General features: G+C 40.2%; 2 protein-coding genes across 7 annotated transcripts in view; one reads left to right on the top strand and one right to left on the bottom strand.

The window, feature by feature from the left end:
- DUS4L (dihydrouridine synthase 4 like) overlaps positions 1-2,121 on the bottom strand; it is a 38,664-nt gene extending 36,543 nt beyond the window's left edge. The window contains exons 1-3 of one of the 5 annotated variants that reach the window (XM_061467430.1): positions 2,035-2,121; positions 1,209-1,337; positions 841-962 (exon numbers count right to left, since the gene is read on the bottom strand). In XM_061467430.1, the coding sequence (XP_061323414.1) occupies positions 841-962; positions 1,209-1,315 (229 nt within the window). In that variant the 5' untranslated portion in view covers positions 1,316-1,337; positions 2,035-2,121. Of the gene's footprint in view, positions 1-840; positions 963-1,208; positions 1,488-1,730; positions 1,879-2,031 lie in introns of those variants that run through there. The other 4 variants (XM_061467431.1, XM_061467432.1, XM_061467429.1 and 1 more) reach the window with 4 other exon arrangements.
- Positions 2,060-12,866, top strand: part of COG5 (component of oligomeric golgi complex 5) — a 191,988-nt gene continuing 181,181 nt past the window's right edge. For both annotated transcript variants that reach the window (XM_061467420.1, XM_061467418.1), the window contains exons 1-6: positions 2,060-2,228; positions 3,129-3,268; positions 4,247-4,304; positions 7,222-7,276; positions 7,371-7,440; positions 12,540-12,660. In XM_061467420.1, the coding sequence (XP_061323404.1) occupies positions 2,162-2,228; positions 3,129-3,268; positions 4,247-4,304; positions 7,222-7,276; positions 7,371-7,440; positions 12,540-12,660 (511 nt within the window). In that variant the 5' untranslated portion in view covers positions 2,060-2,161. The remainder of the gene's footprint in view (positions 2,229-3,128; positions 3,269-4,246; positions 4,305-7,221; positions 7,277-7,370; positions 7,441-12,539; positions 12,661-12,866) is intronic.

Below are 12,866 nucleotides of genomic sequence, written 5' to 3'. Positions count from 1 at the left end.
GAAAGGGGCCAAACAACACACAAGCTCTTCCCTTCCTTATGCTAGCCCATCTCTTTCTTCTTCTGTGCCAACATAGCTGATTTTTATCCACAATGTGATATGCAGAGTTGGAATGAGAACACAGGGGCAGAGGCAGCTTTAGCAGCTTTGTCTCAAGCGGGAAACCAAAGTGTCAGTAATCCTCAACTCAGGTCTGCTGAACCATTTGTGATTCACTAAAACCCCTGCGAAGAGCCAGATGGTTATTTGGACCATGCTCTTCTCTTTTACAGCTACTGCATTACATTAAAAGCATCTAAAAATATCTCAGTGTTAGGGTAATAAACTCAGAAATAAAACTGGAGTGGCAGCAAAATAAGTGTGTGCCAGGGTGGCTGTTTCTTGGAGACTGGTTCAGCATTGGTCTGCTAGTGCTAGGTGGGAAGTGACTGCCTTTGCATCAGTTGGTCTGTTTTTTCCTCCTTCTTTCCTTCACTTATTAATCTATCTTTATCTTGACTTACGAGTTCTCGCTTTTGTTCTGTTCTTTCTGTTCTCCCCCTGTGCTACTAAGAAGGTGGAGAAGGAATGAGTGAACAGCTGTGTGGGTGGTTGATGGCCACCTATGTTTGGTCAACCCACCACAGATCTCAGTTTTCCACTATTTCATTTGACACACTGTCACTGGAATGTGTTTACTTTCACCTAGAATATTTCTATGGTTTTATAATCAATCAGATACAGTATAACAAAACTGTTAATAGATGTCAAGCTGTGTGACAGACTTCATTCATTTGGCCAATTTAGCTTATCACCATGTAAAACATTCTGATAAGGCAACAGTTTATTAAAAAAAATTACCTTTGTTGGTTGTGAATTCGCTGTCCCTCGCTTTTGCAGATCTCACAAAATCAGCTGCTACTATCATTGGCGTGTAACATAAATCACAACTGTATTTCCTAACCAGGGTTCTGAAAGCCAACCTGCAGACATATGAAAATCAAAAAATAAATAGTAAAGCCATTTTCCTGACTAGCTGCTCTAAAATGCTGTTCTGACATGCCGTACTCTGGGGATATCTAATATTATCATAAGGTAAAATACATCCCACATCTGTCTGTCTTAAATGACTAAAAGAAAAAAATGTAATAATCCCTGTTTTTTGCAGTCAAGATAAACTTCCTCACAGAACAAACACTGAAAACATAGCTGACATGACAGTTACTTACTTGGAATAGCGGACCATGGGGGCACATATTTTTACAACTTGCCCAGAATGAAACAAATCCATGGGATCTTTCAGCTGGCATTCTTTAGTTTCTATGTCACCAATCATGTATAATTAATCTTTTTAACATCTGGAAAAACAAGCAGTGTTTGAAACAGAAGTCATTCAGCTATTTCTGACAGGCCATGAAGCAGCTTGCTTTTCAGTAGAGCATCCTGCAAGCAGGCCCTTGCTTGCGGAGTGCTGGAACAAGCTTTTTGCCACAGCCAGCTGCTGAGCGCCGGCCTTGTTGTACTGTGCCATCCCCAGGCAGTATCACCCATGTGTTTTCATTCACAGAATCACGGACTGGTTTGGGTTGGCAGGGAACACAAAGATCATCCAGTTCCAACCCCCCTGCCATGGGCTGGGACACCTTCCACTAGATCAGGTTGCTCCAAGACCCCTCCAACCTGGCCTTCAACACTGCCAGGGATAAGGCAGCCACAGCTCCCCTGGGGAACCATGCCCACCCAGGGCTCACATCTCGCTCGGGCTGGAGGGGAGGTTCTCAGCCACCTCTCAGCGCAGGGCCGGCTCCAGGCAGCCCCTTCCCTGCCTCACTGAGGAAGTTTTTCCTCATGCCAGGCGAGAGCCGCCCCTGCTCCAAGCCCGCTGTCTCGTCTTCCCGCTACAGGCCCGGCTCCCGCCTCCTCTGCCCGCACGGCGGGGGCTGCGGCCTGACCGCCCCGGCCTCAGCTCGCTCCCGCCTGTGGGTGCCTGCGGGGCTCGGAAGCGCGGACCCCAGGAGCCGCCTCCCGCCGCACTCCCTGCCCCACGCTCACCACGTGCGCGAGCACCCCGCCGCCGCCGCCCTGCCGTTCCCGGGGCGGCCCCGCTCCGTCGCGCGCTTTCGCCATCATCGCGGCGCGCCGCGGCCCGGGAGTGACGCGCGGGCTCCCGGTACCTGCCAGCATGGAGGAGGCGGGGGCAGGCGGCGGAGCGGCCCCGGCCCCGGCCCTCGCAGAGCTGCTGGCGGACGGTGAGGCGCGGCCCTCGGAGGCGGCTGGGGGGGTCGGCGCGGAGGGCAGTTCCCGGCTGTGACCCCGGCGGCGGGACCGTGCCGGGGTCCCTCTGCGGGCGGTCCGCGGAAGGCGGAGGGTCCTTTGCTAGGACGGGCAGCGCCTGGGAGGAGGCGGCGGTGCTCGGGCACGCGGCGAGCAGGGCGGTGAAACTCCCCCGCTGTCAAGTCACGGGAAGTTTCGGCGGCGGAGAAGCGGCCGGCGCCGGGCAGCGACCCCAGCCCTCCCGGTGGGGAGCCTTCCGCTGAGGGCCGAGGGTTCTGGTGGCGGGGCCCTGCGAGGTGGCGTGTTGCTGCTGAAGGGAGAAGGGGTGCACAGGAAGGAGAGGTGAAGGCGCTCGGTAATACCGCTGTATGGAAGCTCGGCTGTTGCTTCCCTCAAAGTCTCCCTCGCAGTATCATCTCTTAATTCACTGTTTTATAAAGCAGTGCCCTTATAAGAGACCTTAATGGTTTCAGGAAGTTGTGTCTCATGCCACTTCGATCCTCAGTGATTCGAAGGTGACTTGGTGTCTGTGTTTGATTATGGGTACAACCTCAACAGCCTCTCCCTAGTTGCACTGTGAAGTTTGGAGAAGTTATAGATACTTTTTAGTGTATTCTACTCAAGAAAAGGCAATGTGGAGTAAAGGTATACGAGTCTTTATTTACAAAAAAACCCAAACCCCAGTCATCAGCTCCAAACTTGTTTCTTTTGATTGTGGTTTCTTCTCCAATTGGTGTCACGTTTGTATTGTGTGATACAGAGAACATAAGCTGTTATGTTTGGAGAAACTGAGGGTCAGAGAACTGTATGCTTTGGGTCTAGAAATGTTCTTTACCTGTTCTGAACTGTGAAAGTAAAATCAAAATGTTTTTCAGAATGTTACGCTGACTTCTTCAGAGAAGACTTTGATGTGAAAGCTTATACTTCCCAGTCTATCCATCAGGCTGTGATAGCTGAGCAACTGGCAAAACTTGCCCAAGGTATTAGTCAGTTGGATAAAGAGCTTCATTTACAAGTAAGTTTAAAGTGTACCTGTTATTCTGGGGTGGTTGATATAAACTTGTCAAAAGCTTAGTAATCTTATGATATTGTTGCTTCTGAAATTGCCCACTGTACTCTGCAAGCAGTAACTAAAGGTACAGCTTGCAGCAAAACTAGTAGTGAGTCTGATGCTTAACCTAGTTGAGCCCACTCTTTATACCCCTTACCAGGAAGCCATATGCTGCTTTTAGTTTCTGCAGCCTATTTCTGCATACATGGAAGTTCTGCTCTTCCTTGTAAGGATGTTTCCTGACTCTTTCCAAATGATCATGTCAGCTATCAGCACTGCTGGACTGTGTTTTGGGATGACAACTGTGATAAAACAAGGATTGATTTAACTTGTATCCTTTCATCCTGTGATGGAGGGTAGCCTAGGCTCTAAGACTTACCTTTAGTGGGGCAGCTATAACCTATGTTAGCACATCTCCACACCTACAGGAAGGCTTTTGACTTTAGATAATAGAAGGGTTTTTGGTAAAATCTACACAGACACCACAGATCCACAGTGCACCTTGCAGTGAGAATGCATGCTAAGTGCGCTGTTTCAAAACCTTCTTCCTCCCTCTCCCTGTTCAGTTAGTAAATTCTTTGGGAGCTAGTATCTAAATGTCATAAATAGAAAATATTAATAATTTGAGTATAATTATTACTATGTGATTAATAAGCTTAAAATTACAGTTGTTATTATCTATGATGGTGTGTTGAAGTGTGATTGCTCTGCTGGCTCGAAGATGTCAGCTGTACTGTAGTTATTGACCCTCTTCTTGTTCTGAGCTTGTTGCTTTGTGTTCCGAAACCTTTCATCTTTTAAGGTGTGGTTGCTTTTTCCTGTGTCTGCCTAATGTAGGGTGGATGAGATACTTTAATGCCCAATGTAGGAATGATGATGATGTACTGATATTCCTTTCAGGCACACATTCCCATTTTTCTGTGTTGATTGATTTTTTTTAAGGTTGTTGCAAGACATGAAGACCTGTTGGCCCAAGCAACTGGAATTGAATCCCTGGAAGGTAAAGTATATTATGCTTGCTACTTGTTACAATGGAGGAAGCACTGTTAATATCTCTGCAGGAAACGCCGTTCACTGCCAACTTCGGCCCCTAATGTTAAGGTTGCAGATCTTACTTCTGAGGAGTAACGTGGCAGCTTTATTTTTTTTTATGTCAGTAGATGGAGCTCCAGGGAGAAGATTTCACTGGTACTTCCGTGGAGTTAACTACTTCATAGGAAAACATACTTTGATAGTCAGTTCGGAGCAACTTTAGCCATCAAATCTTTTTGACCTTTTAATATATTTTTCTAAATAAGCCTAATTTTGTTGCAACATTAGCTGATATCTGCTGCTGTAAGTACCAAGCATATGCATGTTGCTTATGCATGTGTTGCATGGTTTGCAAGTCTTAACACATAATCTTGATTGCATTGGGATATTTTTTTTCCTAGAAGGGGGCTATTAAGTTAAATACATACCTTTATGTTATTCCACTGTTTGGCATCTGGATTTTAATATAAACTGCAGACTTTCAAAGGCCTTACTTACAAACAATTAGAAAAATAGTTGCAATATTTTGTTCTTGTGTAAGGACCTCATCAAGCCTGCCATTCTGCTCTTTGTCACTTACTGGGAACTTATTGGTTTTTCTTCAGAAAAATATATTTACCTCTATAACACGCTAATTTGCATATACTATGGGATTCAAGCATATACCCTTTTTCCTTTCATTTTGTAACTGGGTAAGTATTTTATGTATTCCTCCTTCTTCCAGGTTTTGGCATAACCAGAGAATTTCTGGTTACTGAAAGTTATAGTATCTCCTTAGCCTTTGGAAGTTGCTGGATACAGTATTTGATAGCATTTGTGTACAGCTATAAAACGAAATAAAAGCTTATTTAATCTAGCAGTGGTAGCTCCTGAATAGCTTTTTGGACAGTTGGAAAATTAAGCATATGAAGACTGGAATCTGTGTTCACCCTCCAAATGAGAGGTAGATAGGAATCTGTAGTTAATCTCGTGATTAATAAATACCTCCCAGTCATGATCTTCACCAATCTGTGCTCAGTGGAATGTTATTTTGTGAAATCATGGTTGTCTCTGAAGGCATTCCTTCCTAAAATTGCTCTGAGGAAAGAATGAAGTACTTCAAAACAGCTATTCAGTTATAAAATATGTCTGTAAAGTAGGTGTGGTAAATAATGCATATTTTAAAATTAAGAACCTAAAGTAAAAATAAAATCTAATTCTCAAATTTATTGAATTGTCTTCATTTCCTTAGCACTATGATCTTTAAGAGGCCATTTCTGTGTGTGAGGGAAGAAGAAGCATGCAGAGGTTCTAAGCTGAAAAGTATTTGTTACTTGAGACATCAGTAGGAACTTCAGTCTGCAGTTGCCAAGAAAATCAAAAGTCTAGGCAGATGTTTCAGGTTTTGCAAGGCTTTCTTATCTATGCTTGTGAGATATATGGTCACTGTAGAAGAAACACTTGAGTCAAGTTTCGTAAGAGGAAGAAAGATGGATGTCAGTAGAAATTTTAATTATGAACTTGGAAACACATAGGTAGCTCAATAGATACCTTGAGCTCAAGGTAGGCTAAATAATATCGTCCCGTATCTTATGCAGCAGATGGAGAGGGTTGATTGCCTTTTCACCCATTCTTATTCTGCCTTCTGGCAAGAAGACTGCTATATGCTTTATAGCAATGTCACAGTCATATATGTAGTAAAGTTGAGCTACTGGCCCTCCCCCCATTATTGCAATGTAGAGTAAAAAATAGCCTATTCTGCCAACTTTTCACTGTATCTCATGTCTTCATCCTCTGAGGCGTAAGAATTGCATGCCTATCATTTCATGTATAAATGTCAGGGAACTCCTGAGTCTGTCACTAGGCCGTGTTAATAATTCTGAAATATGGAGAAGATGGGAGTTTGCATATTAATACAAAATACATGAGATACAGTCCCAGTACAGGACAAGCTGAATAAAACTATTAGCAGTAGTTATGTGTGTCTTCCATCTTAGTATATCATATTGCAGTTTTATCCAATTTGATGATGGCATGCTCGTAAACAGGGCTTTACAAAAAAATGTTACATGTTTGAGAATGGCAAACAGTAACTGGAACAAAAATAATTTCATAGGCCTGGGTTGGTGTAACTTAATTAAATTCTAAGCAGGCTGATTCCATATTGCAAAAATGACTGCTACCCTTGACTGCTTTTTAACAAGAAAAGAACAAGCATGCTTGTGGGCTTTCGTTGTACTGTTTTGCCAAACTAACCTGGAACAAACAGAGTTAGGGTAGTTTGCTCTGTAATCTAAATTAGATGACCTCACAATGACATCGAGGCTTTAGTTTTTGCTAAAGGTGCTTATGGACAGGAGTAAAACCTTGAGATAGAATTGGTTATCTTCTCAGTCTTCTTTGTTGGTTTCTCTGAACTATCTAGTCACTGTGTTAAATAAATAATGTTAAATAGGTTGTACCATTTTTGTATGTCATGTTCAGGTGTTTGTATCAGGTTATGCCTTTGACCAGCAGTCCTGATCATCATTCTCTTAAAAAGTAACATACTCTAAATATTACTTGAAACTTAATGTATGATGGATTTCAGAGCGATATTTCTTCTGTAGGTTTGTGTTCTCTATCAATAAGTTTTCCATAACATTTAGTAAGTGACCTATAACCTGCATAGTTTGTTTCCAAATATCCTGTGTTTCATTCCTTTCAATCTGTTTTCAAGTTTTGTAGTAAATTTGCTGTAAAGGCGGAAACTGTTGGTTTTTGATTTTGGGTTTTTGTTTTTTATTTATTTATTTATTTATTTTATTTTAGTGCTAAAATAGTCTGCAGTAGTTGTTATGATTTGAAGACTAGGTCTTCCAGTAATTGACAAGTGTTGCATGTAAAAAATGTGCTTTATTTTGCAGGTGTCCTCCAAATGATGCAGACTAGAATTGGTGCTCTACAAAGTACTGTTGATAGGTATGCCATTCAGTATATGATTAGAAAATAGAAATTCTTATTTGTTCTATCATGTGATTTATTAATACTGTTGTAAATAATTTTCTCTTCTTAGAATTAGAGTCAAAATTGTTGACCCCTACAACAAAATAGTGTCCCGCACAGCTCAGCTAGCAAAACTCCAAGTAAGTTATATTAAAAATGTATTTAAAACTTTCTGAAAATGTATTATTTCCCAATTGTCGGACATGGGTGGGATTTTCATACTCCAGTAACCTGTATTTCATTGTCAGTATTTCTCAGTGAAAATCATTATTTGTGTGTCTCTTCATGAGCTACTGAGAAGTGCTTTCTATTGCAAAGTAGGAAATGACATTTGCACTAGCTAAGTCAGGTTTGTAGAGATGCAGAGAAGAGGGAAGGGTTATCTGAGTGCATATTAATTAAATGTCATTACTGTTTGTGTAGTTTTAGTATTTAGTGTTATGGTGCTGTTGTGTAGAGAAGACACTTTCCTCCTCTGAGTTAATGACGTTTGGCTGCAGTTTAGTAAAGAGTTTGGGAATTAATTCTTTCAAAATAGTCAAGATGCAACTTGTGAAGCCAGTTGTGTTTCTGGTGTTTTATAAGCCCAGGTATGTAGCTGTTCCTGTCTTTTGAATATAAATGGGGTCTGCGTGAGAACATAGATCTCTGTTAGAGGACAGAAGTGGGAGAGGGCTTATTACAGTGGTGGTGAGATATGTGTCAAACACTTCCACTTTTAATTTTATAATAGTTGAAAAGTATTCCATAGATCTTCAGGAGTCACGTAGCTGCATTCTATTCAGTTTATGGTTTGAAAAACAACAAAATTCCAAATCAACAAGTATTTAATGAGTTACTGTTTGAACTATTTGTCTTCGCGAATTTGCCTTAACTTTGCAGAACTAGGAACTTGTCTTTTAGTACCCAATATTTGAGCTGTGGACATACACTTAAATAGATTGCCATCTGTGGGTGACTGCTGTTGTACAGTAGAGTAGATGTAGCTGCAAATTGTCATGCTGGTGGAGCAGCATCAGTAGTCTTTCTGCTGAGCTTCTATTTTCTACATTACTTTCAGTGACACTGAAGTTCAGCAGGAAGCTCTTAACATTCTGTTCAGCCAGTTTGTCCAGCTGCTTCTGTTCTTTTCAGCTCCAGCTGTTACTCTTGCCACTGGGCAAAACTTCCCTAACTTCCATGTGGCAGAATTTAGGCGCAGAATTTTTTGTTCTTTGTGGAAAGGGTTGCAGAAATTTGGGTCTAAAGATGAAGATAATTTCTGCCCTGACCTTACACAAAGTCAAACTGTAGGACATCTGGGAAGAATAGTTCCTGAATTTAGGAACTGTTTCTTGGATGCTCTTGGCTTCCTCTTTACTGTAGCAGGGTTACAGAGATTTTCCTATGGTGTGAAAGCAGCATCTGTCCAAAGTCAGCAGCCTGTGCCAGGGAATTTGTAATATCTGGCTTTTCTTGGCTGTAAGTCAGAAAAAAGAGTTTCAGGGTAAGGGAAGCCTGCTAGGCTACCCTTCCAAGTGTCCCAATCCACTTACTTAAGTGTAGAAAGAGGAATGATGATTCCAGCTTCTCTGCCAGTGGGAGTTTATCCTCAGCATGAACTTTCTTGTGTTGGCAGTTAGATAGTGAGTGCTTTGTGTTGCGCGATACTGCTAGGAGAAATTGAGGGTCAGGACACCTGAATTATGAAATGAATCTGGACTTAACCGTGAGTTGAGTCAATAGGCCTCTGAAATCTCAACCCTCCTGCCTGCCCAAGATGTAAAACTGTGGTGTCTCTTCACCCAGCTGACTTGTTCATTCAGGAAGGCAACAGCACAGTAGACAGTTCATTTCCTTTCAGTGGCAGGGCTTGTGACGTGAAATTGCTCCCAAATGCAAGACTTGTTGCATGGTGCACTTTCAAACTTACAAATTTTATCAGTTGGTGTACAGCTGGTAGAATAAGTAGAAAAAGGTAGATGACTGATAAAAGAGGTTGCCTTCTGTCAAAATCTGTGGGGTTGGCAGGTATGTTTTGCTGAACTGTGTGGTGTTTAAGAGACTCTTGTACTCATAATGGTAGTATTTCAGTGCTTTTCCATTGATTGCTCTGGGACTGCTTACAAACTGAAGGAATATTTGGCTTGCTTAAAGCTGGATTTTGCCATCCTTTATTGTTTTTAATATAGTCTGGCTATTTCATAAGCATACTTGCTGCAAATTCATTGTCAAAATTCAAATCTAGTCCTGAATTCTAAATCTCTGCTGTGTGCTCTTAGAGCTTCATGTCATCCCAGTGGAGCAGCAGTCACAAAGCTTGCTTTCTGCTGTCCTCTACTGAGTCTTTCTGTAGTAGATCACAAGCTAAATGGGAATAGTTAGCAGCTGAAATATGTAGGCAGGGAATTTGTCCTTCTGAGGGTTATTTTCTGTGCCGCTCTTGTTTAACCAAGTGTTTCCTCATGTTTGCTTAATTTTAGATATCTCAGTGTTTAAAAATGCTTTTAAGAGTCAATTAAGAAAAGCCAAACCACTTTTAAAAAATAATAATTCTGTATTTTAAAGTTATTCTTTAAAATAATTGCCAGTAGCAGATTTCATCCTGATGCTGCTGTAACTAAATGAGAAAAGTAGTCTGAAGATAGTGGACTGTTTCATCTTTCTTCAGATTTCTGTTACATATACCTCCAATTACAGTGTGTTCTGGCAGATGCATGCAATTGCATGTATGAGCTATGAACTAACACATTTTTAGTGGTTCTCTGTTTCTAAGTCTTCTTTCAATAACTTCTTGAAATTAATTTGAGATTAGAAGTATGAGGTTTTTGACTGCCTGAATTGTACCAATAATGTCTGTTAGTATTGATATGGTGCTTTACATTTCAGGAGGTACCTTATGTGTAATCTCCAGAAAAATCAGGTTTCATTTTTACTAAACCCATAGGGGCTAACTCAGGCCGCTGGCCTTTTCCAAATTAATTCTTGCCTGAACGGTGGAATTCATTCCTTGGATGAAAGCATCTCCCTTAGAAAAGCATACTTTATCAACTCAGGAAGGAATGTTTCCAGAATTAATTCAGACTCTGGTTATGAAGGTGCTCAGGTTAGAAGGTCTAGCAGCTGTGAACAACTCCGCTATATGACAGAATTTTTTATTTCCATTACACAGTCCTTATATATTGCATTCCCTTACAGTGACTGTGAGTTTTATTAAGTTGGATAACTTGTGTAAATGGAAATACTTCCGTGAAACAGAATCTTTGTTAAGGGCACAGTTGCTGTGAAGTTAAGAGTGCATTTTCAGTGTCCTTGGGTTTTTCTCTTCCTAATTCACAGGGCCAGAAGATAAAACCTTTTTTTTTTTTTTAATTCTTGTTTCTAAATGTAACTTTTCCCATCTCTTATTCAGGTTGATAAGCATTTTAAGATTGTTTCTTGTGATAGGAGATAATGAGCAACAAGTAAATGAAAAAGAAATAATCTTTTGGCATGTAAAGTAGAAGATGGTCAGAAAATAACTGAAGTTGAATTCCTAGGGAAAAAGATTAGCTAGAGGTACGCAATCGGATTAGAGAGTAATTAAATTTGAAAGCAAAGTAGTAATACTGTGCCCTCTTATTTGGCAAAGCAGAGTGTGCTATATAAAAAGCCATTTTTGATTCATCTTGCAGAAATTCAGTTCATAGGTATGAAAGTGATATGTGGATCAAGAGCTTTCTAATTAAAGAAATGAATTAATAAAAACTCATACACTAATCTGTCAAAGTAGGATAAACCCCACTTGGTTCTCACTAACCATAATAGAAATCATGTGGTTAAGTTGTGTTACAATGCTTAGAAAACTTGCACTTCAGACTATGTGATACAGAGCCAAAAGCAATAACTAGGCTCTTGGTGATTTGCCTCGGTGGGGATTTTCTGAACTTTTCCTTTTGGTTCTGTCTAGATGTTTAATATAATTGTACTATAAATATTTGTGTTCTAATTGGTTTGTGCTGGCATAGGTAAGAGACTGAGAAGTTGTGCAATCTACTGAATATTAGTTGAAATGACTCACTGGTATATGTTCTCATAACAATTTCAAAGATACTAACTTGAAACTCTAAGAACTCTAGGAAGGGGTTCAAAGTCTGTCAGATACTAAATATTTTCTAAAGTAATTTTAATTTAATTTTGGTATCTATAAAGTTGAGGAGGCTTTGCCTTCAGTACCAGGGAAAATATATCAGAACAACTATATTATATAATTATATTCTAAGTTTCTTGTTTACCTCTCTTGTTAATCTGATTGCAGATGTTGGACTGTATGTATGGCTGTACCAAAATCCACATACTTTTTAACCTTCTCCTGAATTGCATCTCTGAATCCTAGTTTAGATGTTACCCACTCGAGAATGTTGCCGCTCCTGTAGACTCTACTTTCTACCCCAGTACTCTAGTAGAGGAACTCTACACATGATGTAACTTACTGTTTTTCCATCTCTATTATTTACTGTGTAGAAGCAGAAAGCCTGTTCCAAGATCTCAGTTGAGTGAAAAATTATCAAAGTATTATGTTTGATTCAGATGCCAGCAATGCCTTTTTTCCTATATTGGTGGCAGCGAAATATTCCTGAAAATTTACATATGCATCCATCTTCTTAATTTTTAGCCAAAAATACCATGTATTTTAATAAACCTACAAGAAAATGTGAACTACTGGTTGGCTGAATGAAAGTGACTGGCATTGGAAAGTTTTGCTGAAAATAAGTTTTTATATATATTCCCATAATAAGATTCAATATCTGTAGTAACAGTTTAGTCTTTACATTTTATTGTCCTCTGAAGTAAATGCTGCCATTTTGTTTATTTTGGAAGAAGATTTGATTGGCAAGGCCAACTTCTTAATCTTATTGTGGTTTACAGAGGAGAGGGATATTGAGGGGAGATGCACAATGTAAAATAAAGCTCACTTCTAGTTAGAAATAGAACATGTCTCTGTCATAGGGTTATCAGTTTCTTTTTTGTTTTAACCAGGAATGATAGCATAATCTCAGTAGCCCTGTAAATGTAATTACCAGCTTTAGAAAGTATTGGTCTGTATTGCATAAAAGCATGTTAAAAATCCTGGGAAGAGGGATTGCAGTGTTCTAAAGTTCCTTGGTTTTATTCATATTCGTATTTCCTTTTTTTGGTTCAAATATTTCCATATTTGAGGCCTTACACTATGTGATCATAATGTACTGATAGTATCCCCTATGCTATGATTTCTCTGCAGGCTGCCTGTGACTTGCTGCGGAGGATAATACGCATCTTGTATCTCAGTAAGAGACTTCAAGGGCAACTGCAAGGAGGAAGCAGAGAGATAACAAAAGCTGCCCAGAGCCTTAATGAACTTGGTGAGTCTTTCTTAGTTACTTTTAGAGGCATTTTTAGCTTGCACTCACAGGACTCACACTAGTGTTTGACTAAAAAAACTTTTTACTGTGGTTCTTGCTATCTACTTACTGATTTGAACTGAGAAATGGTATGGACAGAGCTCATTAATACTTTAATTTTTTTAATAACGTAAAAATTCTATGATAATAACTTGTGTTCTTTTGGG

This window comes from Pezoporus flaviventris, unplaced genomic scaffold (genome assembly GCF_033815535.1).
Source record: "Pezoporus flaviventris isolate CSIRO_AGI_PZ_B2104156 unplaced genomic scaffold, CSIRO_AGI_Pfla_v1 ptg000045l, whole genome shotgun sequence".
Lineage (NCBI taxonomy): Eukaryota > Metazoa > Chordata > Aves > Psittaciformes > Psittacidae > Pezoporus > Pezoporus flaviventris.
Note: the sequence above shows the minus strand (reverse complement) of the source record. Positions and strands in the feature narration are given on the sequence as shown.